Here is a 21,798-nt window from a genome sequence, read left to right as displayed (position 1 = left end):
AACAGATGTTAGAGAGAAGCCGCTACCTTGTCTTACTCGCTCCCTTTGTGTGTGTGTGCACGTGTATTTGCGCATATGTGTGTGTATATCTACCTTCTCAAACTTGAGCTTGATAGGCTTGGGGTTGGTTGCAGTCACTGCTTCTGCAATCTCTTTGCCGATCTTGAAAGCCTGCTCTTTGGTGGCTCCTTTCAGTAAAACAAACATGCTGCCAAACACACAAAAACACACAAGGCTCATTGCTAATTCTTATCAAACAACCCGCACTACATACTACAGTGGTAAACGATACGCTCTCAGAGGCTTTGCGTTTGGCTCTGTGCTTGAACACATCCCATGTGGACGAGCGAGTCTGGAGGAAAGTGTGTCCCATATATGCAAAGCATGCTGCAGTTTAAAACTTGATGCTTCTTCTTCTATTTGAGACTCTGCAGGTCAGAAACAATCCAATTCCCTGTCTGCCAAACACAGCGGCAGCTCTTCTTTAACGGACTGTCAGAAACAAAAGCTGTTAGCTAATTGGTGCAAGTGTCCATGAGAACACTCAGACTTACACATCACAGCGTAGTGACACACAACAAAGCTGCTGGTCATGTTCACACTCGAGTGAAGTTATGAATTTGTCAGTAAAGTTGTGCAACCTGTAAACCTGCCTGTTGTGCAGATAATGGAACAGTGACTACAGGTTTCCCATGTGAGGACACAAACACTGATCAGGCCTAACATGATTACCACTGACAGTGAATAACACTTTGTACAGGTCTTACCAAGGGCATGCGTACTATTTATTTACATCTGAGAAAAAGTCAAAAAGTCTTGTAAAATTGCTTACCTGTCAGTGTCTCCGTACACAACACGCGCTCCCCATTTCTTCGTGTCATTGACCATCCTGATGGCTCTCTCCAGGGTCTCTCTGGCTTTGTGGACAATGCTGTCTCCAACCTGGACACAGCAGATTTAATAAGTATTGGAGCAAAGGGGTTACAACTACATTCACGGCAACACTGACTCAAGGTAAAGGCCCTACAATAATACAGAGAAAATAGTTTGATTGAAAAAACAACAACAACTATTTTCATGGATTATAGTGGTATCGTACTGGGAGTGCACAGTGCAGAGACCATATAGCAGCTGCTGCTGAGCCTACCTCCACACTGGGCATGCGCCCAGAGTAGTTAGCAGCAGTGTATCCAAAGGTGACGTTGGCGATGAGCTTGAGTCCGAGCTGCCGTGCGTCCAGCAGCTTCGTCAGGGATTTGTCCTGCTTGTAGGTTTTCATGGACTGCTTCACCATGATCCTTGTGTTGAGGATTTCCTCCAGCATCATGGGCAGGACACCTTTACGCACTGAAGACTAGAACAAATAAAACACAGATCATTTAAAACAGATTTTTTTTTTTTTTTTTTTTTCCTCAATGAAGAAACATAAAGTAGGGTTGCACCAAAACTCTAAGAAGGACCTAAAATGGGCCTGATCTGCAGCATGGGGAAGCGCTGTAACTTAGAACGTAAAAAGCAATTTAGAAGTTTAGCTTTAGGCCCACAATATCTCTTAGCGTAAATAACGAAAATAAAGATGTTCCTGATCTACTGTGGGAGCTGCTTAAGTAGCACAACAGGGTAAAAACGGGCAATGTGGAGCAATCAGGCAGTGAATGAATGGAAGCACAGAGATCACAAAGTGGGTTTTCTTAGGAGGCACTGGCCCTTCACAGCAACTAATGAGACAATCCATCACAACACCAACACTAAGAGCTTGGTGAGGTCTCGTCAGAGACAACGGTCATGATGATGAGGTTGCTGTACCTTAACGAAGGCGATGCCACCAGGTGACACGGTGATGTCGTTGCGGAGCTGGTAGAGGAGCTCGGGAGGGACTCGCAGGGAGGTGCAGCCAAACTTAAACTCATCAGACCTGAGACAGAATGTGAACAAGAACACCAGTTCAATCACTTAACATTATTCTTGCAACGTGAATATTACTGTCTGGAAAGACAGCGTCAGGTATAAGTGAGAAAAATGCTCGTGTAGAAATCTGAACTGCTATGTTTTACAGCACCCCACTGAGCTGACTCTGCTGAGGATGAAGCCTGTGCACGCTTGCCACAAACCACTCTTTTTGTGTTACTTCAATGTAGCAGACATATGCATGTGGAAAGAAGTGTTCATGGCTCCTTGCTGTTGCTATGCAACCACACAAATCTCACTGAAAACCTGAACTCAGTCTTAAGTTGCACTGCTCGCCGCCCTGAGCTGTGAACAACATGCCGAGCTCTCAGCGTGCCTGTTCCATTAAAAATAATGAGGGGAGGAAGCCGCTGCCAGAGGGAGATTTTCCTGGCAGACGTGCAGTCTGAGCGAGTTCTCTACATGCTGTAGTTGTGTGGGCCTGTCATGTCCTTACGTTCCCAGGTTGTCCACATGGCCGAGGCAGGTGGAGAAACAGTAGTTGTATGCGATGACAATGGAAGGGTAGAGCGACTGGAAGTCCAGCACAACCACCGAGTTGCTGTAAAAGCGGGACTCGGGCTCCATCACCAGAGGGATGCACTGTGGAGCCCTCTGCTGGGCACGCTGCTGTATGCTGGGCGTCACTGGGACGTAGTTGAGGGGCTTGGCCACACGCAGCATCATGGACTCCACACGGTACTAAAGACAAGAGGAGGAAACAAAGTTTGACTTATTATTCCTTTTGTTCCTTCACACATCCAACTGGAATTTTTACCACCTGCAAACTAAACTCTTAATGATTTCTTAATGACAATCTCATCTGGAGCACGCTCGGTGTGTTTAAGTACCTCAGAGTTTTTAGGTTTTTTTACTTTTTAGTTCATATTTGGCAGGTGGAAGCAGCAGCATTGGGAAACACACAAAAAGCTGCAGTCAAACAGATTTCAGCTGCATTCAGTCTGTACAGGAAGTCAGAGAATCACTCATACCCTGCTGGAGCTGATTCAGATTTAGGAAGGTGTTATCAGACCCCAGTATCAGGTTGTATTCAATCCGCAGTTGTTAAAATGTTTTACGGGCGCAGCATCATCCCTGTTTGCAGAGCAGATGTATCGGTCTCTCTAATAAGTAATATTTTTGTGTTAGTTAATATTTAAATCAAATTGTCTGTGTAACTTCTCAGTCATCCGTCATGGTCACCTTGAGAACTCGAGGAGGCGGCAGTTGGATGTTTCACCCTTCATCCAAGAGGATGCTTAATTTCATTTAAATCAAAACAGTCCAAGATTAGAGGGCTTTGAAATCATGTATAGGCAGTGATCTCTCCAACTAGAAAACATCAACATCAGCCACACATTTACTGTGTTAACAGATTAAATGTCATACTGTTTAGTCAACCTCTGAGGCAAACAGCTGTGACACCAGTTGAGAGCCTAGACAGTTTCCCATTGTGCTCTGAGGCTGTGACTGCATGATGTTAGCGCACGTCAGCATCAGTGTGCACAGAAATCTGTGCAGCAGTAAGCAGTGATTAAATCAGCACAGGCGGGGCTCATCTACAGTGAGCTCAACGCTAAACCAGCAGAGCAGAAAAACACCTCCAAAACTGGATGAGAATTACTGGACAATTTTAAAATTACACACACACACACACACACTAATTTGATCCATTGTTAACATCCAAATGCTGATGAGTGTAACTCTAGCACTGCAACCTGATTTCATCCCACTTTTTTACCGCACACTCGTCAGCATTTTTTGATGTGAAGATGGTCATCAGCTGTACGACCCACTTTGTTACCCACTGATAGATTTCAGGCTGCACCACACAGAACTGGGTTTTTAAAATGTTCTCATACATTTTCACCAACATGGTTAAAACCCTGCTCACACGGCACTGAGACAGAAGCATGCTCTAAACTTTTCTCACCCCATGACTGAACCTGAGGTTTCAAAACAAAAAAAAATCTGCAGTTATCTCACACAGAGAACATCAAAGGGACTTCATCTACCTGAACAGTCAACTATTAACTAACCAGGATAGACTGACTCGGTCGATTTGAGCCGGTCGACCTGAACCACAAACTTGGATTTTCCATAGAAATGCCCTGCCTGTGTCTCCTACCAAGCTATTTGAGGACTGAACTAAAAATTATTGGGAATTGTTTGTGTTTGTGTGTGTGTGTGTGTGTGTGTGTGTGTGTGTGTGTGTGTGTGTGTGTGTGTGTGTGTGTGTGTGTGTGTGTGTGTGCGCGCGCGCGTGCGTGTGTGTGCATGCCTGTGATCCTCGGGTCAGAACGTGGAAAAACTGAATTCCAAACAGCCTGGCCAGCTCGCTGGTTCTGCCAATGATGTCATGTTGCTGCAGGAGCTGCATGCAGCCACGCACACGGCTCACGTAGTGATCCACCATCTTCCACCTAGAGCAACACAAACAGGATAATCATATAAGCCAGAGTTACAGAGCTGGCTTCAAGGGAAGAGTCAATTATGAGAAATTTACAACCATCTCTTTGTACTACATCTTTTAATTTCATGTAAGGTAATGTCCAAAAAGGTGGTTGTGTTTGACCCCGGCACAAACCTGTACAAGTCTGTGTTGTGGTCAAACCAGTCAGAGAGAGTGCGGGGACTGTAGAGAGGGAAGCGCTGGTGGAGCACATGGAAGGCCACGTTTTCAAAAGTGTAGTTGTTTAACGTCACCTGGAGGAGGAAAGAAAAAACATTTTCTAGTTCTATTTTTCAAAACTGTCTCTCTCTGACGTTTACACAATTTATGGATCAGAATCAAATAATAGCAATAACAGAACGCAAGTAAAAGAGTAGCACAAAGGGTTAACGTTTCCTCGTTTCAACTAAAACTCTGAATCTTTTACAAGAGATGGGTTAGCTTACTTAAATATATACAAGTGTCTACATGTGACCACTAATCACACATTGTAGTCTTTTTGTGGATGAGCTGTGAGCAGTTCCAAAGGCTCAGACTAGAAATGTCGGCTTTTTCTCTCGAAGAATATTTAGAAACCACAAACATCATGGCAGGGAAGCAAAACACTATACATGATTTTTTTTTTTTTGCATGGACGGATGGTTCTCACCATGCTTCACTTAAAAATGGTTTTTTATATATATAGATATAGATATAGAGATAGAGATAGAGATAGACAGATAGACAGATAGATAGATAGATAGATAGATAGAAAGAAAGAAAGAAAGAAGGGGTCAGTGGGCTAATTGTACCCATTCTTTTACTAGTTAGTCCTAACTGAAAGCTGACTGCTGCTGATCTCACACTACAGTGGGCGTTGTAAACCAATCCTAGCTGACTGAGGGAATCCCCGTGTATTCTTGGTGAGAGAAAAAAAGTAGTTTTAATCAAAAAGCAGCAGAGCACGCAGCATAAAGCTGCAAAACAACTGGACCAGTTCAGACAGCAGCAGCTCACAGTAAACAGAATCAAACAACAGGACAGAGAAAACTGGAGTCACAGGGGTTGAGGGAATGTAAAGACAATATTAACTACTTGATGATAACATTTTTTATTTGTTAATACGAGAGCTTCACTTTATATGAAACTATGAAAAACATAAGAGTCACAGAAAAAGCAGCAGCAGAAAAAGTAAAGTGGGGAGAGCCGTGCTGGAAAAACAAGTGGAAAGACAGAAAGTAGGTCACGAGCTACAAAGCTGTGAGGAGGTCATGCCAGGACACCTGCCTCAGTTTTCATCACCCTCCACAGGTTAAGGGTGATGCGCCCGATGATGTTGATCTCTGTCATGGTGTCGGCTCCGTACTCATCCCTCTCTGCAGCAAAGCGGTTCTCTTTGGAGTCACCTGAGGACACGCACAGAGCCAGACAGGCAGCCGATTACAGAGGAGGGAAGCCGCCAGAGGCTCTCCATTCAGCTCGAGTACACAAACACACACACACTCACTCAAAGGGAATCACACATTCACACACTTATACAGGCAAACACATACACATACATGCTGTATCAAGACTCAGTCACAGGCACACCACAAAATTGGGCTACACGTTTGCACTTATATTATCTACAATGTGTACCTACATTATGCACCAGATCCAGCACACACACCATGTACTGGCTTTCATTAGCCAAACTCACACTGTCAGATTCAATAACAGGGATGCACAGTAAAGTACTGCGCGTGTTTAATATGTGGCTGCACATTTAGTGCCAGCTGCTAATTGTGGATTGACCCTGATGAGTCACAAGCACATTTTAAGAGGGAATTTCACACCTAGTGAGACAGGAAGATGGGAAGATGTATTCGCCCCCTTTGTCATTTTAGTTTTTTCCATATTTGTCACGTTCCGGACTGTCTAACATTAAAATCTGACAAAGACAACCCGACTAAATCCAAAATGCTGTTTTTAAATGATAATGTCATGCATTAAGGGAAAATGTTCTCGAAGCCTACCTGCCCCCATGCCAAAAGTAAATGTTTAATTCCGCCTCATTTGAGAGTTTTAGAAAATGAATGGCCTGTTTAAAGCCACGGCAAAGCATCTGAATTTGAATAGAAATCTGAACTGTGACTATGCCACGCCAAAACTTCCACTACACGTTTTTCTTCAGAGGCATTTCAGATCATTCTCCTCATATGTAACATCACTGGAGCTTTGTGCAATGAATTGATGGTTGGACATTCTCCTTTAGGATATTCTGTTGAGAGCAGAGCTCATGGTTCCATCGATTACAGAAAGTCTCAGCAAAGCAGCTCAAGACCATCACACTACCACCACCGTGTTTAACTGATGACATGATGTTCTCGTAACAGCCAACTCCAGATGTAACAGGACTCAATAAGTTAAACTCTTCTTCCGTCAATCCACAGAATATTTTGCAGAGAATTTTGGAATCATTGAGATATTTTTTTTGCAAAATGAGACTAGTGTTTATGTTCTTTTTGGTCAGCAGATGGATCTCTCCCTTTATTATTGAGTCATGAACACTAAACTGACAGTTTTTGAGGCAAGTGACTCTCACTGTCGTGTCCCATGGACACCGCCTCTCACTGGAGTCAAAAGCCTCAGAAGTGTCTTTGCTTACTCTCTTCATAGGTTGTGCACATTTGTCTGCCAGGGTCTGGCTGCCCACATGGAGGGGGAGACCTTTCGGCAGAAGTGACCATAACTGTGCACTACTGTGCAACTCTGGCTAACCACCTGTACTGAATTATCTGATCTAGCTCCCTATGACTTCATCCACTTCCTTAAAAAAAAAAGTAATCAAATTGAAGAAAGAAACATCTTTGGCCAAAAGTATGGATCAGAGCTGCATGTGAAGACAATCTTAAATTACAATCAGGTATGGTTTTTGATTTTATTCACCTACTTTCAGACTCACTTCTTCAGTGTGCCTGAGGGTGTAGAGGTTAAGACGTCACTGTTTGTGTCTAAATCAAACATGCAGAGCTACCTGCTGTGGTTTTTGGGCAAGGGAGCGGCTGAAAGTAGCTTCCTCTCAAAACCCCCAAATCTTTACTTCTGCGTCCCCTGAACTACCGTACTGGGTACCACAGCAGGGACTACTTTCAGTGGCTCCTGGCTCTACCTGGCACTCGTGACAGCTGCTGGCACAGATCCACTCCAAGTGCTGAGGACCGCTGAAGGAGGTAACCCCAAGAATGCAACTGCACCTCGTAGCCCACCAAGATGTCCGGGTCAAATCTGACAGAACAGACCGTGTTAGCAGATGGAGATCATTTCTCAAAACAAATCCCACCCCCACCCCTGTAGGAGGTGTAAAATCTACAATGAAGGCAAATTTAAATGATAGTAATGATGCACTACAGTTGCAGCAACTCTGCCCTTGGTTCCCTTTCATAAAACAGTTGCACACACCTCCTCATGATGGTGACCAACACGTCAAACAGCATCTTCTCATCAGCAGCGTATGTCACTTTCAGCCCAGAAACACCTGATCTGACCAGCAACGGCGCTCTTCCTCTTGATCCTGCGGGAGCAATTAGAAACAGAAAAAAATCAGCCAATTATCTAGTGGCTTTAAAACTAGTGATCGAACCTTATGTTCTCCAAGGAAAACACCGCTCGCGTGCTTCACCTTGGCCGGAACCTGGATGGTCTTTATCTACCACGATGGCCCCTGTGAGCTGGGTGTTGTCTACATCAGGCAGGGGGGTATCTGAACTGAAGCAGTAGAATAAGGCACATATAGGGTCAAACTCGGGGTCAGGTTCGAGGTCACGGCGGGTTCTTGCATGAAGCTCCATGGTCATCAGTGTCAGGTGCTGGACCTGAAGATGGAGGAGGAAACAAATACATTTGAGGTTTAATAGACTAAAAGCAGCACATCCTGTCACCCTCTGCCTGTTAAACCACAGTCTTTTATTTCGTACTAAATAAATCCTTCTTCCCAACCAGGTGGACACTTTCTCTTAAAAACAAAACAAAGCAAAACCAACATCTAACCAGAACAAAGCCATTTATTCATTGACTTGGAAAAGAGCTACAGGTTAGTTGCCCTAGACTTACCTCATGCAGAGCTTTGGCATCCTGTAGGTTCTGCATGCTGACTTTAAAGCCGTAGGAGTTGGCTATACTTGGCCCTTCGATCTGAGAGTTATCTTTCTTTGGCACATTCAAAGCAGCAAACTGATTCTGTGGAGGATAAAAAAAACATGACAAGAAAAGTTGGAATCAGGAGGAAATCACAGGCACATCAAACGATCAGCGACCTGAGAGACAGGACTGCTACACGCAATGTTCTGGAGTGATACTAAATAGTTGATTTTCTGACCCGTGCGGCTTGTAGTTTTTGTTTTAAAAGTCTAAAAAGAAAAATCACAATCAGTTTTTGACCTTCATCTGCGTGGTCAGTAACACTCTTCTCAGGGGGTCTGCCTGGCTCCGCCTCCTCTGCTGAAGTCTCTGAGAAACAGGATCCTCTGCAGCGGGAATTAGACCAGAGAAGGAGTGAATAACAGTGAATATTAATAACAGAAACTCCATGCTGAATTTTCCCAAGTTAGGATTTACCGCAATTCTTTCTAACAGTTGATGGTGTCACAACATCAAAGGAGACAGATGCACATTCCTTACCCTGAGATATGGGTGTGCTGCACACTGGATCCAGATCTCCTTTGCTTCTCCATCGCCTCCTCAAGAAAGGGGTGCTGTGAATGAGCTGGGGACTGGTTCTCCTCTCATCCCTGTCACTGACAGCGAGAGGTGAGGGACTGTGGTTCCCTCTTAGCAGCTCTGGGGAATTACAGCGCATAGGTGATAGCGGTTCTGGAGAGTCTTCACCTGGCTTGTTCTCACTGAGCTGTCCTTGGCCAGAGGGGCTTGGTTGATGGGACTGCTGCCATGTAGGCAGCTCTGGCGACTCTGGACAGGTGGTTTTATCATCATCATCCTCTTTATTTTTGTCCTCCTGTTCAAGACAGACACTGCCTTTATCTGAAACTGGACTTGCTTCTGTGGATTTACACCTCAATCTTGTATTCTCCAGCGGAGACAGGATTAAAGACAGGCTCTGTTTCTTTCTCCTTTGAGTTCTGGTACAGGAAAGGTTACCACAGAGCTCAACCTTCAAGCTTCTGTCAGCAGCTGGCAATTCGCTTCTCTCTGAGCTCCCATGTTCCTCCACCTCCAGACCAGCCCTTTCTGTCTTCAGCACCTCACACTCTCTCCTGCCTTTTTGTAGACTCTCATACTGCTTTCTAGCTTTTAGCCACACCTGCACACGCTTGCGGCTTGGTGGGTTTTTGCAGGGCAAAAGCACCACCTTCTTATCGCTGGATGAGGATAGGTCACCCTCTGCCTTTTGTTTATTTGTCTCTGAAGCCTCTGCTCCTTGACAAGATGAGATAACGGTGGTGGCGGGGTGCGTCATGGCCGAGAAGGCCGTCTTCCAGAAATGGAGGCCTTCCAGAGACAGGTCTCCACCAAACTCTGCAAGTTCCCGAGCTAGCCGAGTGCCCACTGTTAGCTTACGGCCACCGACCTCCCTGGAGAAAAGACGAGGAAAGGATCAGTACACTCATTTCCATTTGAATTACAATAAATCATCATGTAGACAGTATAAAACAGAGCCAGATCAGTGGATTTCTTTTGAACATATGGAAATTTCAGACATTTAATGATAAAGGATTGAGTTTGCTGTAGTCTAAAACAAATGCTAAAACTCTTTCCTCACTGGACTTCTATTCTCTTATCTGACAACCTTCCTTTTATTTATTGCAGTACTTTGTCGATTAAGATGTTTTACAACCCAATTAAAAAGCCTGTGAGGGAAGCTAAAAAAATCCCACAAACAAATATAAAACCTTACCAACCATCACAATCAGTTAGATCATAGGTGTCAAACTCTGGCCCGCAGCCTAATTACATTTGGCCCACAAAGCCATAACAAATTACTATTAGAGCTGGCCTACTGGTATTATACAGCTAATATATATATTAGGGGTGTAACGATACTCGATATTGAACCGTTCGATACAGTGCTTTCGGTTCGGTACGCATATGTATCAAACAATACAAAATTTTTAATCTATTTTATCAACTTTCCTTCTGTCGATGCTGTCTGTGTTGAGCGCTCAGTGGATCTGCGCTCGACAGTGCATTCTAGGCGGAGTAGTCGAACACAGATTCACTGAGCGCAGGGCAAGCTAGCGAGACAGAAGTTAAGCTCTCCTTGCAACATGGCAAATTGAACCTCCCCCACCCTCATTCAGATCTGGCGTTTGGAACTATTTTGGTTTTCATGTGACGTATGACCCTGAAGGTAAGCGAGTCATGGACAAAAGTAAAACAGTATGTTGGATGTGCCACGCAATGCTCAATTACATGGGTGGGAACTAGTGTGTTAGCGCAGTTAGCTCGTTAACGTGTTGGCCGTCTAGCCCCATGCACGGGGCGATCGGCGGTAGCTCGTTAACGGAGATTTGCCGTGTTGTGGCGTTAACGTCATTTCAGATTAACGCTGACAGCACTAGTGGGAACAAAATGAATATGACTGCACATTTACACCGACATCACCCTAGTGCAACGACAAGTGGAAGCAGACAAAAACAACAAGCAAGCATGCTACAAACTTTACCCAAGTCATTTAGACAGCCGTTAGCACATGATTCTCCTTATGGGGACCTGATATGTTTAATATGCTGCTGAGAATATAGCCCAGAAGAAGCGTATAGTATAGCTTTTATTTTGGAAAGAGACATTTCTCTGTAATAAACTCTCTTTTCCAAAGATGAGTGATTTGTCGATCAGATATTTTTTTTTTTTATTACTTTGTTGTTTCAGCAACATTAAATTTAAAAACTGTACTTTTGAGTTAAAATATATATTTATAATTTTAATAAATGACAAATTAAAAAGGCATGAACATTTTTTTTGGATCGAAAAAATATCGAACCGTGACACCAAAGTATCGAACCGAACCGTGGAATTTTGTGTATCGTTGCACCCCTAATATATATTGTTTAGTATTAAGCTTTGCTTGTTCCATATTCAGCTTTTCAGCAAAACTTGTTTAAGTCCATAAGAAAAGATTAATTCTTATATCTGGAGGAAGATTTTTTTTTCCAATAAATATTAATGTTAGCCTGCGACAGTTTTAAATTTTGGCCCACTGTGCATTTGAGTTTGACACCCCTGAGTTAGATTCTGGCTCTTATGTGAAAACTTCACTAATACATTTATTTTGTTATATTTAGTAAATAATGCATGCTAGATGATGGTTACTGTTGCTGTTACTCTTACATTGGCTTCCCTGGGGCATCAGAGGGGTCACTGCAGAAAGGCTCCAGGAAGGTGGCCTCTGACATCTCCAGGTCCAGAAGAGTGCTGAGGATCTCCTCTCGGCTGGGAGGGGACATGAGGGGCTTGAGAATGTGGGCTCCTCCGGCCGCTGTCCCTCGCTGCAGCTGGCTTGCCCTCACCTGTGATAGCGAGCTGATGGAGCGTGGAGAGCTGCTGGGGGTGGTGGATGTTAGTCCGTCAATGCCCTCCGGCAGCTCACCTGTTGGCGAGCCCTCGTGGTCGACGAATGAAGCGGAGCTTAAAGGCAGTGAGTCGAAAACTGAAAAGAGCAGCTCTTTCCTCTCACAGTGAAAGTCTTGAAAGGGGCTGAGCGTGTGGGCTTTACCTAAAGAGAAGTCCCACTCTCTGCTCTTGAGGGACGTGAGGCTTGATGTAGGCTCGCGGTTCGTGTGCCCATCTAAAAGGTCGGGGCTGTCCGGCCTTGCTCTGTTGCAGTCAGAGCCCCTTTGAAGATCCTCCCCAGAACAAAGCAGCCTGTCAAGTTTCTTTTCGGAGTCCGGCGCCTGAGCAGATACAGAATCCTGGCTGATGTCACTCAGGAATTTGACCGGTAAATTTTTATCAGTCACGACAAACTGACTGCCACTGTACGGACTGGAGAACTCTGTTTGATCGATAGCATTTATATCAAATGTGTAGTTGTGCGGGAGCTCTGGTGACAAGCTGTCCTCTATGAAATTGCATCTGTCCAATCCTGGGTCTGACAGGAAGAGGGGACATTCATCTGACATGCTTCCCTCCTGCTTTACTGACAGATTTGGCTGAGTACTGCTCGTCTTGCCTTTCCTGTTTCTCGGCCCCTTTTCTTTTGCTGTGGTAGATTTTGGGGCCCTGGGTTTCCGAGAAGTGAGGGTGGGGGCTTTTCTGGATTTAGTGGGTTTAGTGGTGGGAATTAGAAGTGCTGCCGCCTGGGCTATGGCTGTAGAGTGGCTTGCTGTACCAACCACTTGTATGGGAAGGGGCTGTCCCTGCTGCCTCGTCTGAAGAAGCTTCTTGAGGACAGCCAAGCCAGATGGGGTCTCAGAGAGAGGGGGGATCTCCCCGTTCTTGGGGCCTGAGTGTGGGAGACCTTCTTTTAGCTGGGCATCTTTATTGTGTTCCTGTACTGGAGGCAGAAAGTCTGTGCAATAATCCTGTGAATCCTCTGCCTTTACCATGGTGGTCTGGCAAGCTTGCTGCTTCGTCTGAGCAGGTGCCGAAATGCTTTGGTTGACCTCCATGATGGAAGTCTCACAGTCTTCAACCTTTGGCTCGATAAACTTGGTTACTGAGTTCCTTTCTGGTGTAGATGGAGTCTGGGACGTGCTCTGGCTGTCTTTGCCCACCTGCTGTTGAAATGGAGGAACCTCTTGTGAAGAGCTCTCAGAAGGAGGCAACTCATCCTCTGGGAAAAGGAGTTGGGAGCTCTCTTTACTTAAGTCATGGCTTTTGGGTTCCTCTGTTTTCTTTTTACGAGACCTTCTAGGTCTTGTAGTGCTTGTAGAACTGTTGACAGCCCCTCCAGCTTTGATCCTCTGCCTCGAAATAGCAGGATTACCTTTTTTTGCCTTCTCAGTTTTAGGCTTTTCTGCAGACTTACTTGTTTTCCTTTTAGCATCTGACAGTCTCTTGGGTTTGGCAGTTTGACACTTACTACATGCTCCTTTGGCTGTAGACGATCTATGTGGCTTTTGAAAAGCAGAACTAAGACATGGGTCAATGTGTGGATTTATCAGCTCTTTTGAACTCCTGGTATTCATGAGGGGGTCACTTGGGGACCAACAGCGTGGAGGCGTTGAGTCTCTCGGGCTTTGGGATCTATCTGAGAGGTAGCCCAACTCTACCATGACATCTGAATAGTCAACATCATAGTCATGTGCCAACTCACAGTAACATGGTCTAGGGGGTGGCAGAGATGGCAGGATTGGGGCTTTTTTGCGGCCTTTTGGCCTCTGAACCCTTTCACCCTGTCTGATCAGAGGTTTGGAGGAGTTGTTGATAGTCTTTTTATTTGTGGAGTTAACCTTTGCCTTTCTTTTGGGATGTTTTTTGGCTTTTGGTTCAGTGACGGGAAACTTAACAGCAGTGGATTCTGGTACCTTGGGCCAGAAATCCTTGAGAGGAGCCAGTTTTTTATAGTGCTCTAGCTTGTCTGGCGTCAACACCACCAACTGCTCAGCTGCATTCACTTTGGACATCTTCACCAGCATGTTTTTCTCTCCCTTGAACCTGTTAATAATAATGTACTTTATAATAATAGGAGGTTCCTTCTTGCGTCTTCTCTGATACTTTACTTCTTGCCCACCTGAGACATCATTGTCCTTAAGTCGTTCTTTGACAGAAGCTAGGTTTTTAGAACGAGTAGCACCTGAGTGTTCCCCATCCTCTGAATCATATTTCATCTTCCGTTTGGTCCTCAGGGTGTATTTACTACCTGGCAGTGCTGACGGTTTAGTACAGGTGACTTTGGCAGACAAATCTTGCAGTGGGCTTACCACATCCTCAGTAGAGTCTTTAGTTTCCTCAGAAAAACAGGAATTGGTAGCAGAGCTGGAGACAAGGGGCTCTGGCTGTGGTTCTGCTTGTTCACCTATGGACCGCTCCTCACTTTCAGACTCATTTTTCACAATCATTTCCTCTTTGATCAACTCGGCCTCTTGTAAATCCTGATGATCCTCAGAAATCAGCATTTCAGTGTCCGTAGTCACAGGACTAGCAGGTGTTACTGAGGTGATGCCGGTGCTAATCTGGCTATCAGAGGTAGAGCTTTGGACCATCTTTAATTTGTTCCTAGGTCCTGTCATACCTAGCCTTTTTTTGTTCATCTTTAGCTTAGACCTGCGAGGTTGGGCCTGTTCCACTTTACTGCAGGTGTCAGCCATTTTCTTGTTCCCAGGTTTCTTTCTGCTGAGGCAGTTGGAGAGAATGACACTGGGGAAAAACTTGTAGTGTGCCTCCTGCTGGGCAACAATAGTCCTCTCAGTCTTATTTTCCTGATAGTCCTCGTACCTGATTTTCAGCTCACCGACATCTCCTTCCTCGCTGTCTTTACCAATTTCGTCCTCATGAGGATCAAGAAACTCGTCCTCCTTCAAGGTCGATGGGGCTGATGCGATGCTCCTCAGAAGGGGGCTTTTATTGTCTTTTGTGTTCAGTTCCAGGTCAGTCTTAGCTGAGCAGTTTCTCAGCTCAGAATAACAGAGAGAAAAGCCCCTGTGGTTCTGAAGAATGGACAGACGGTTTGTTTCTACATTCTTTATACTGCTGTACTTCTTCCTGTCCTTGGCGACCTTTCCATTACCAAATGGGAAACTTTCAATATCCGTCTTATCCAAAGCTATCGAAGCTTTCTTATCGTAGGTGTACAAAGGTCGTAGTTCTTCTTTGTCCATGCAGATGGGAGACACCTCAGGGTGATTGGCTAATATGCAGGGAATAGGGTGCTTGACTGGCTGGATGTAGGGGATTTCTTTATTCACCTTGAACCCTGTCAAACATTCACTACTGCTGTCCTGACTGCTTTTTAACTGAAAGTGCTTGTCAAGCGGCTGCTCCGTGTCCAACACGTGAACTGGTATGTGCTCGGGATGCTTGCACTCCAGAAGGATCTTAGCTGTAGATGGTGGCTCAAGGTGGACCGTCTCCCCTGGGATGGGATTTCTTTTGCCCAACATCTTTTCAGTGGCCGTAAGCGAAGACTGCGTCATTGAGCCACTATCTGTTAAGGAGGAATCTATGGATACAGCATGTGAGAAGAAGAGGCATATCAGTTAGTATCCACAGCTGCAAGAAATTAACCTGAAATTCATCTGATCAGACAGCGCAATCACCCATGAATCTTAGCCCAAAACCCCAGGGTGAGATCGATCACTATTTTGATATATTTAAATTAGTGCTGTCAGCGTTAATCTCGTTAAAATGACGTTAACGCCATAACCGCATTAACACGGCAATTCTCCGTTAACGAGTTAACGTGGATCGCCCCGTGCGAGTGGCTGCACGGCATCAACGCATTAGCACCATGCAGCCCCGCACACGTGTTAACCTGCTAACCGAGATTTGCCGCGTTAACGTCATTTTAATGCTATTAACGCTGACAGCACTAATTTAAATTTTAAAAAGTCAAACTACTACAATATTTCTATGCCATTATAACATGTTGAATGCCAAAATTCATAATTTAAGCTCAATAAGAAAGTGACCATCGCTCTACATAAGACACAGGGCAACTAGAACATCACTAACATGTGCATCAGCAGGAAGCTTGTCCCTCATTCTCTGCTCTGGCTCTTCTGATAATGTAGTTGTTCTGCTTTTGGCCCAGTTGAGCTACTGATAAAGTCATTAATGCAGGTGGGGTGATAAATAACAGCTCAAATATGGTCATGCTATGGACTGATAATACTTCTATGTGAATATATGCAGACAGATCTTATATCTATAATGAGTTATTAAATATATAAAAACAATTCGTAATAAGTATAAAGCATATGATATTCTTCTCGACTGTATACATTTCTCCTGTTTGTTATTTATTCCTGCACAGCTGGCGTGAAGTACCCATATTTTGTTGTCCATGTACAATGAGTCTATTACCAGTCTATGAAGTTGTAGTCATCTTTCCAAACACACATGCACGCTCTAAAAACGGAACAGTTAATTAACCCCAGAGAGTCAGTTTTTACCCCCGAGTCTGGCATCAAATTGTAGCCTGTCAGGTCATAGAGCCAAAACTAAAAATCATACTAACTTTGTCTTCTGTAGCAGCTATCAGATCCCGTCTCCTGACATACTTGACAGAGTGTGAATCAGTGGGGAGTGTCAGATGGGCATCAAAGCAAGCTGACACTTCATGCTTTATCAGTACATCTCATCATAGGACAACTCACCGCTGCTCTCGTCTGCGGCGCCATCGAGCTGCGGGATGGACAGGTTAGCGAACATAGAGTTGTTTCCACTCCACTCCATGTCTTCGTCAGAGGACTCCTGCTGGGCATCACTGAAGCAGTTTTCTGTCTCCTTCATGCAGGGTCTGTGCACACACACACACACACACACACCAACGACAGGAACCGTATTATTAAAGAAAAATGCCCAGGCAGAGCTCACTGGGGATGACTCACAGATCGTGTACAGCGATCGCTCACCTATTTATTTAAGATACAACCAGAAACAAAAAATGTGTAGCTTACACTTGTACTTGTTACTTATTCTTATTACTAAAAAATGAAAACATTTTGATGCACAACATACTCTAAAACTGATGGTTATACTTTTGCCTTAAACCATGCAGAGATAAACATGCCTCTGAGAGGAAGCACTCTCAGTAGGGTCGCTGTCCCAACGCTGTGACATTATAACACTGAGTTCTGCCTCTTCCTTGTCCAGTTCTGGGCCTGCTTCCTCTTCATCACTGTTGCAGTTGTAATTCGTGACACCAGGGAGTGAGCGGGACTGGGAATTCTGCCTAGCGGGTGTCCTGCAGAAACCATCGTCCTCCAGGCCTGCCAGCAAGTCAATGATGGCTTGGTCCCGGCTGCTGTCTGCATGGAGGACAAAATAAAGCACACAGACAATATCATACAGCTGTACGCAATAACTTTTTCTCCAGATCAGCCAGTTAATCAAAGCTAGAAATGTCGTCTGCTTACAAACTTTTATTCACAAGTTTTTGGCCACCAACTTAGAAGAATTTAAAATGTAGAAGAGAACAAGAAGAAACTAAAGATGCTGTTTACTAAAGAAAACAACACTTGGACAGCTGTTAAGCATTGAGGTCAATATTTTCTCCTTTCAAGGTGTAGTGGCAGCCAAGTGGACAAGAACCAGATGTATATGGAGGAAAGAATCCACTAAATATCAGAAAATATGGATGGAAAGGGGAAAAAAGTGGCTTTTACAACAGGACAACAATCCAAAACAGCCATAAAAATCCATTTCAGAAGCTTCTGGAGTCAAAGTCACATGACCCGACCACTGAATCAGCATCTTTGAAATGCTGTTTGCGGAAGACAGCCTTAAAATTATCACCTAAAAATCACAGTTTAATCATGGGAAGCAAAATCGAGCATAGAAAATTAAAAACGTGCACGAATGAAAGAGGCTGTGTTACCTAACAGGGGCGAGTGGTTGGATGTCTGGGAGAGTGGGAGGAAAGACTGACTGTTCTCCAGGAGAGTCAGGATGGCCTCCTCATCAACGACAGCCTCCTCTGGGACTTTCCCACTGCTCCTCACATAGTCTGTGGGCAGCAGCAGAGAAGATGGAAACTACCGTTAGCCATACTTCGATGTCACACTTTGCTAACAACAGTTTCACTGAGATACCATATTAAAGCAGCACAGTTCAGCATTAGCTCGGTGACTCCCATCTTTGGCAGTTTCTAGAGTACCAGTGAAACGTTTGGGCACACAAGCACAGAGATTTCCTGCACATTAGCCCAATGTCAGTCTCACATCGTCACTCCTTCAACTCCCTGACTTGGGAAGGAGCGACAGGGTGATGAAACAAGTACTTCTCCTGCCAAACACACAGGCAGAATGAGAGAAGAAACAAATGCATGTCACAAGGGAAACCTAGTCCAATTAGGGCTTAAATTCTATAAAGGAAAAGAAAGTGTAGGGTGCTAGTAAGTAAAATCCAGATCTTCTTCATCTCCTATAGTGAATCAGACTACTTACAAGATGATATTAAAAGGGGATTTCTCTTCTGTTTTGTTCTCAGATTTAATAAGCTTATAATAATAATAATAATAATAATAATAATAATAATAATAATGGATTGCATTTATATAGCGCTTTTCGTGGCCCTCAAAGCACTTTACAATTATAACTTTCATTTCTGATATTGGCTTTAAAGCCAGACAAAACAAATGTAAGAAAGAAATGTCGCTGTACATTGTTTTATGTGCACAAAAACTTATTCAACTTCCTAAAAAGTCAGTTTATTCAATTATATAACCCTTGATAACTACCCAAGAAAGAATAGAATAGAATTCAACTTTATTGTCATTGCACATGCACAGGTACAGGGCAACGAAATGCAGTTTGCATCCATCCAGAAGTGCTTTAGTGATATTGATATATTACAATATATATTAGCAATAATATAGATATGTAAGTATATTATAGAAATGGGTCTATTATGGTATGTTATAATGTACACGGTATGAATTATGTTGTGAATATTCTATAACTATAAGTATGTACAGGCTGTAGTGAGTACAAGCTATGTACTCACTACAGCCTGTACAAAGAAATTACTTCCATTATCAAAGATACAACAGTATCTGGTTTAACCCACTTCATGCCACCAAATTACTGATGAGCCACCAAATAAAAAGTGTAAAACACCAAATCAGAACATAGCTTTGGTCTTTATTGGTTTCATAGCAGGTCAAACTATCCCATCGTGATAACGCTATATGATATAACTCAAAGCAAAATCTGCTGTTGCCGGTTTGTGAAACATCTACTGCAACTGTCCTCACCTGGCTGTGAACCCCTGTGCACCTCCACAGCGTTAGCAGGGGTACACGGCAGCCCGTCTGGGGTCAGGGGGTCAAAATGAAGTGTTAGTTCAACGGGGAAATCTTCTTGGTTCTCCAGATCTTGTGTCCTGAGGAGATAAACAGACATCAAGTTTTACTTTTTACCAAAACATTTAACAGTGTTGTCTGCATGGCTGTTAGCTGAATTAGAAAGCTGAGCACCTTGTGCAGCAGCCATGTTTTATTAGCATCTCTTTACAGCGGGTCTTAATCAGAGAAAGTGCTCGGTTTAGTGGGTGAAAGCTGTGTGTGGGACTGCACAAGTGTGCAGAGTGTCTCTTGTCTGGCAACTGTGTGAGGAAGTATATGGGTGTGTACATCTAAGTGGTGTGTGTCTGTGTGTTGGCAGAGGGAATATGAATGGAAAACGGGCAGGCAGCCAACTGGGCTTTGTATCCCTCCGGATCGCCCTCAGCCACAAGCTGCCTATCACGCCCCCTTAATCGTGCTGCCCCTGCTGCATCGCCTGGCAACTCACCACTTAGTGACTCTGAAATATTGAAACAAAGACGAGGCGGGCGGCCGCCACTCGCACGTGGAACAGATTTTACAGGAGTGGTTTTGAGAAAGAAAAAAACGAATTCCATTTTAGGTACTGCTCTGGAGGAGGTCTTTCAGATCTGGTGAAGATGGTAGACTAGAGTCTGAAGCCTGGCCACGAGTCTGACCATGTAAAAAGCCCTCAGGATACTAAACTGTTGCTCCTGTGACTGCACGGACGACTTCTGTAGCACAAGTTCAAGCTTCTTTAAACCTTCTGATGCAATATGTAGAAAAGCACGGGACTGACAGGTGAAGCTGCAGAACACCATGACTGAGCCCAGTCACGGCTCAGGGAAGAACACAAACACTCGTGTGGGAAGATGGCCAGACAGAGACAAATAAACAGCAAACACATCAGACAGAATAGTAGACTATGAATCACAGCCTTGTGGACACCCTCTAACTCACTTTAAATGATGAATGAGCAGCAGCGGCAGGCAGGAGGCTGATAAATGATGAATGGTTTTCAGACAACATGGCTGTAAAATGAAATCTACTCCAGACTCAGAGTTTAGGTTGAGATTGAGGGAGGTTTCATGACAGAGACTTCGTTCTGCTGGTGCCGTATGATGAAGAGCCTCCCGAGAGTCAGCGTGCACGTGCCACTGTCTGGTTGTTCTTAATTAGTCTGCCAGCTAACGACTTTAGAGGGAGCCAGGGAGGGAGCCTGGCAGGCGTCAGGAGATTTCTGCAATGATGAACACATTTTGCCACCAAGCCACGCCCTCTCAGAGTTTGAATGATGAGAAAGAGAAAGGAACGATAACTAGAAAGTCTTGTTAGCAGATATGTGTCTTTGTAAGTATATACTGAAATACAGACTATGAGCCATTAACAAGATTTAACTTAAGACTACTTGTTACATTAAAACTACCAGACCACACAGCTTAATCTCTGATTCAGATGTTCTTCATCTTACAAGTGTATAAAATCAAGCACCACATCTGTGATTGTTCTAAAGACTGAATTCAGGTGTGATACTCTAATAGTTTTTGAAACATCTTCTCTCGTCGTTACTCCATGACCAGCTGGAAGTGGTATTATAGCAAAGTGGAACCACAGCAACTCCAGTTGCAGACCATATAAGTAAAGAATGGGGATGCCAAGCCCTGAAGCAATAAGGACTACAAATCGCCATCGCTCTGCAACTTAATAACGGCAGAGTTCCAAACCTCTTCCATCAACATTAGCACAAACACTGCACTGGGAGCTCCAGTGTGGGTTTCCATGGCAAAGCAGCTCCTCTAGGTGTAATATGTAGATGCACATATGATTTGCACCTTTGACTGTAATTTTCTATCTGCTGCCTCAAGACAAAAGTGTGCAGTTACACTAATTGTTAAGATAATACCATGCTGAGTGATGAAGAGCCACAACTGGCCACAGATACACCGATGAGGCATCACAAGTAAGAGCTGTATTGTGAAGTTCAAATGACACAGAGGCTCTGAGGCTGACACTGCGATTAATACACGGGAGTCAGAAAAATAAAAAAAATGTAGAACTACATCTGCTGATGCTAATTTGAACAAACAGATTTGCTTCAGATGGCTTTGTTAAACACTTTATCTAACTGACAGTTAGTTAATGTCCCCAGATCTTTATGCATTAACCCCAGGCCGTGTGGGGTAATCAAGTCTGAGCACTGTCCAAAGGTTCTCTTCCTGTCACGTGGCACACAGCAGAAAATGCTCCAAATTCTTCAGTGGGTTTAGATAACAATATGGCACCAGCATAGACAGGAGGCTAGAAATAAGACATCCAATTGACTTGGAGTAAATTCCCCATACCAATACCTGACTGTTAGGATGGCCTATAGGAGCTGGGTTCAAAGAGGAGGATTGAGGCAGAGATGAAGTGCAGACAAACCTGTTGGTGTTTATTCACCAACATTAAAATTCCAAAAAAAGAGTGTAGGCAAGGGGTGGGACATGGTTCCTGTAACAGCCTCTGATGTTAACTA

General features: G+C 44.1%; 1 protein-coding gene across 1 annotated transcript in view; it reads right to left on the bottom strand.

The window, feature by feature from the left end:
• Window positions 1–21,798, bottom strand: part of rev3l (REV3 like, DNA directed polymerase zeta catalytic subunit) — a 79,241-nt gene that overhangs the window by 3,785 nt on the left and 53,658 nt on the right. The window contains exons 9-27 of the mRNA XM_040027909.1: window positions 19,233–19,360; window positions 17,856–17,984; window positions 17,049–17,286; window positions 16,633–16,775; window positions 11,705–15,476; window positions 9,038–9,948; window positions 8,798–8,883; window positions 8,471–8,596; window positions 8,040–8,232; window positions 7,820–7,931; window positions 7,530–7,645; window positions 5,666–5,784; window positions 4,535–4,653; window positions 4,229–4,370; window positions 2,405–2,649; window positions 1,807–1,915; window positions 1,148–1,354; window positions 833–942; window positions 94–208 (exon numbers count right to left, since the gene is read on the bottom strand). Coding sequence (XP_039883843.1) covers window positions 94–208; window positions 833–942; window positions 1,148–1,354; window positions 1,807–1,915; window positions 2,405–2,649; window positions 4,229–4,370; window positions 4,535–4,653; window positions 5,666–5,784; window positions 7,530–7,645; window positions 7,820–7,931; window positions 8,040–8,232; window positions 8,471–8,596; window positions 8,798–8,883; window positions 9,038–9,948; window positions 11,705–15,476; window positions 16,633–16,775; window positions 17,049–17,286; window positions 17,856–17,984; window positions 19,233–19,360 — 7,120 coding nt within the window. The remainder of the gene's footprint in view (window positions 1–93; window positions 209–832; window positions 943–1,147; window positions 1,355–1,806; window positions 1,916–2,404; window positions 2,650–4,228; window positions 4,371–4,534; window positions 4,654–5,665; window positions 5,785–7,529; window positions 7,646–7,819; window positions 7,932–8,039; window positions 8,233–8,470; window positions 8,597–8,797; window positions 8,884–9,037; window positions 9,949–11,704; window positions 15,477–16,632; window positions 16,776–17,048; window positions 17,287–17,855; window positions 17,985–19,232; window positions 19,361–21,798) is intronic.

The sequence above is a fragment of the Simochromis diagramma genome, unplaced genomic scaffold (genome assembly GCF_900408965.1).
Source record: "Simochromis diagramma unplaced genomic scaffold, fSimDia1.1 OVJJ01000746.1, whole genome shotgun sequence".
Classification (NCBI taxonomy): domain Eukaryota; kingdom Metazoa; phylum Chordata; class Actinopteri; order Cichliformes; family Cichlidae; genus Simochromis; species Simochromis diagramma.
This window is presented reverse-complemented; position numbering and strand designations above follow the sequence as displayed.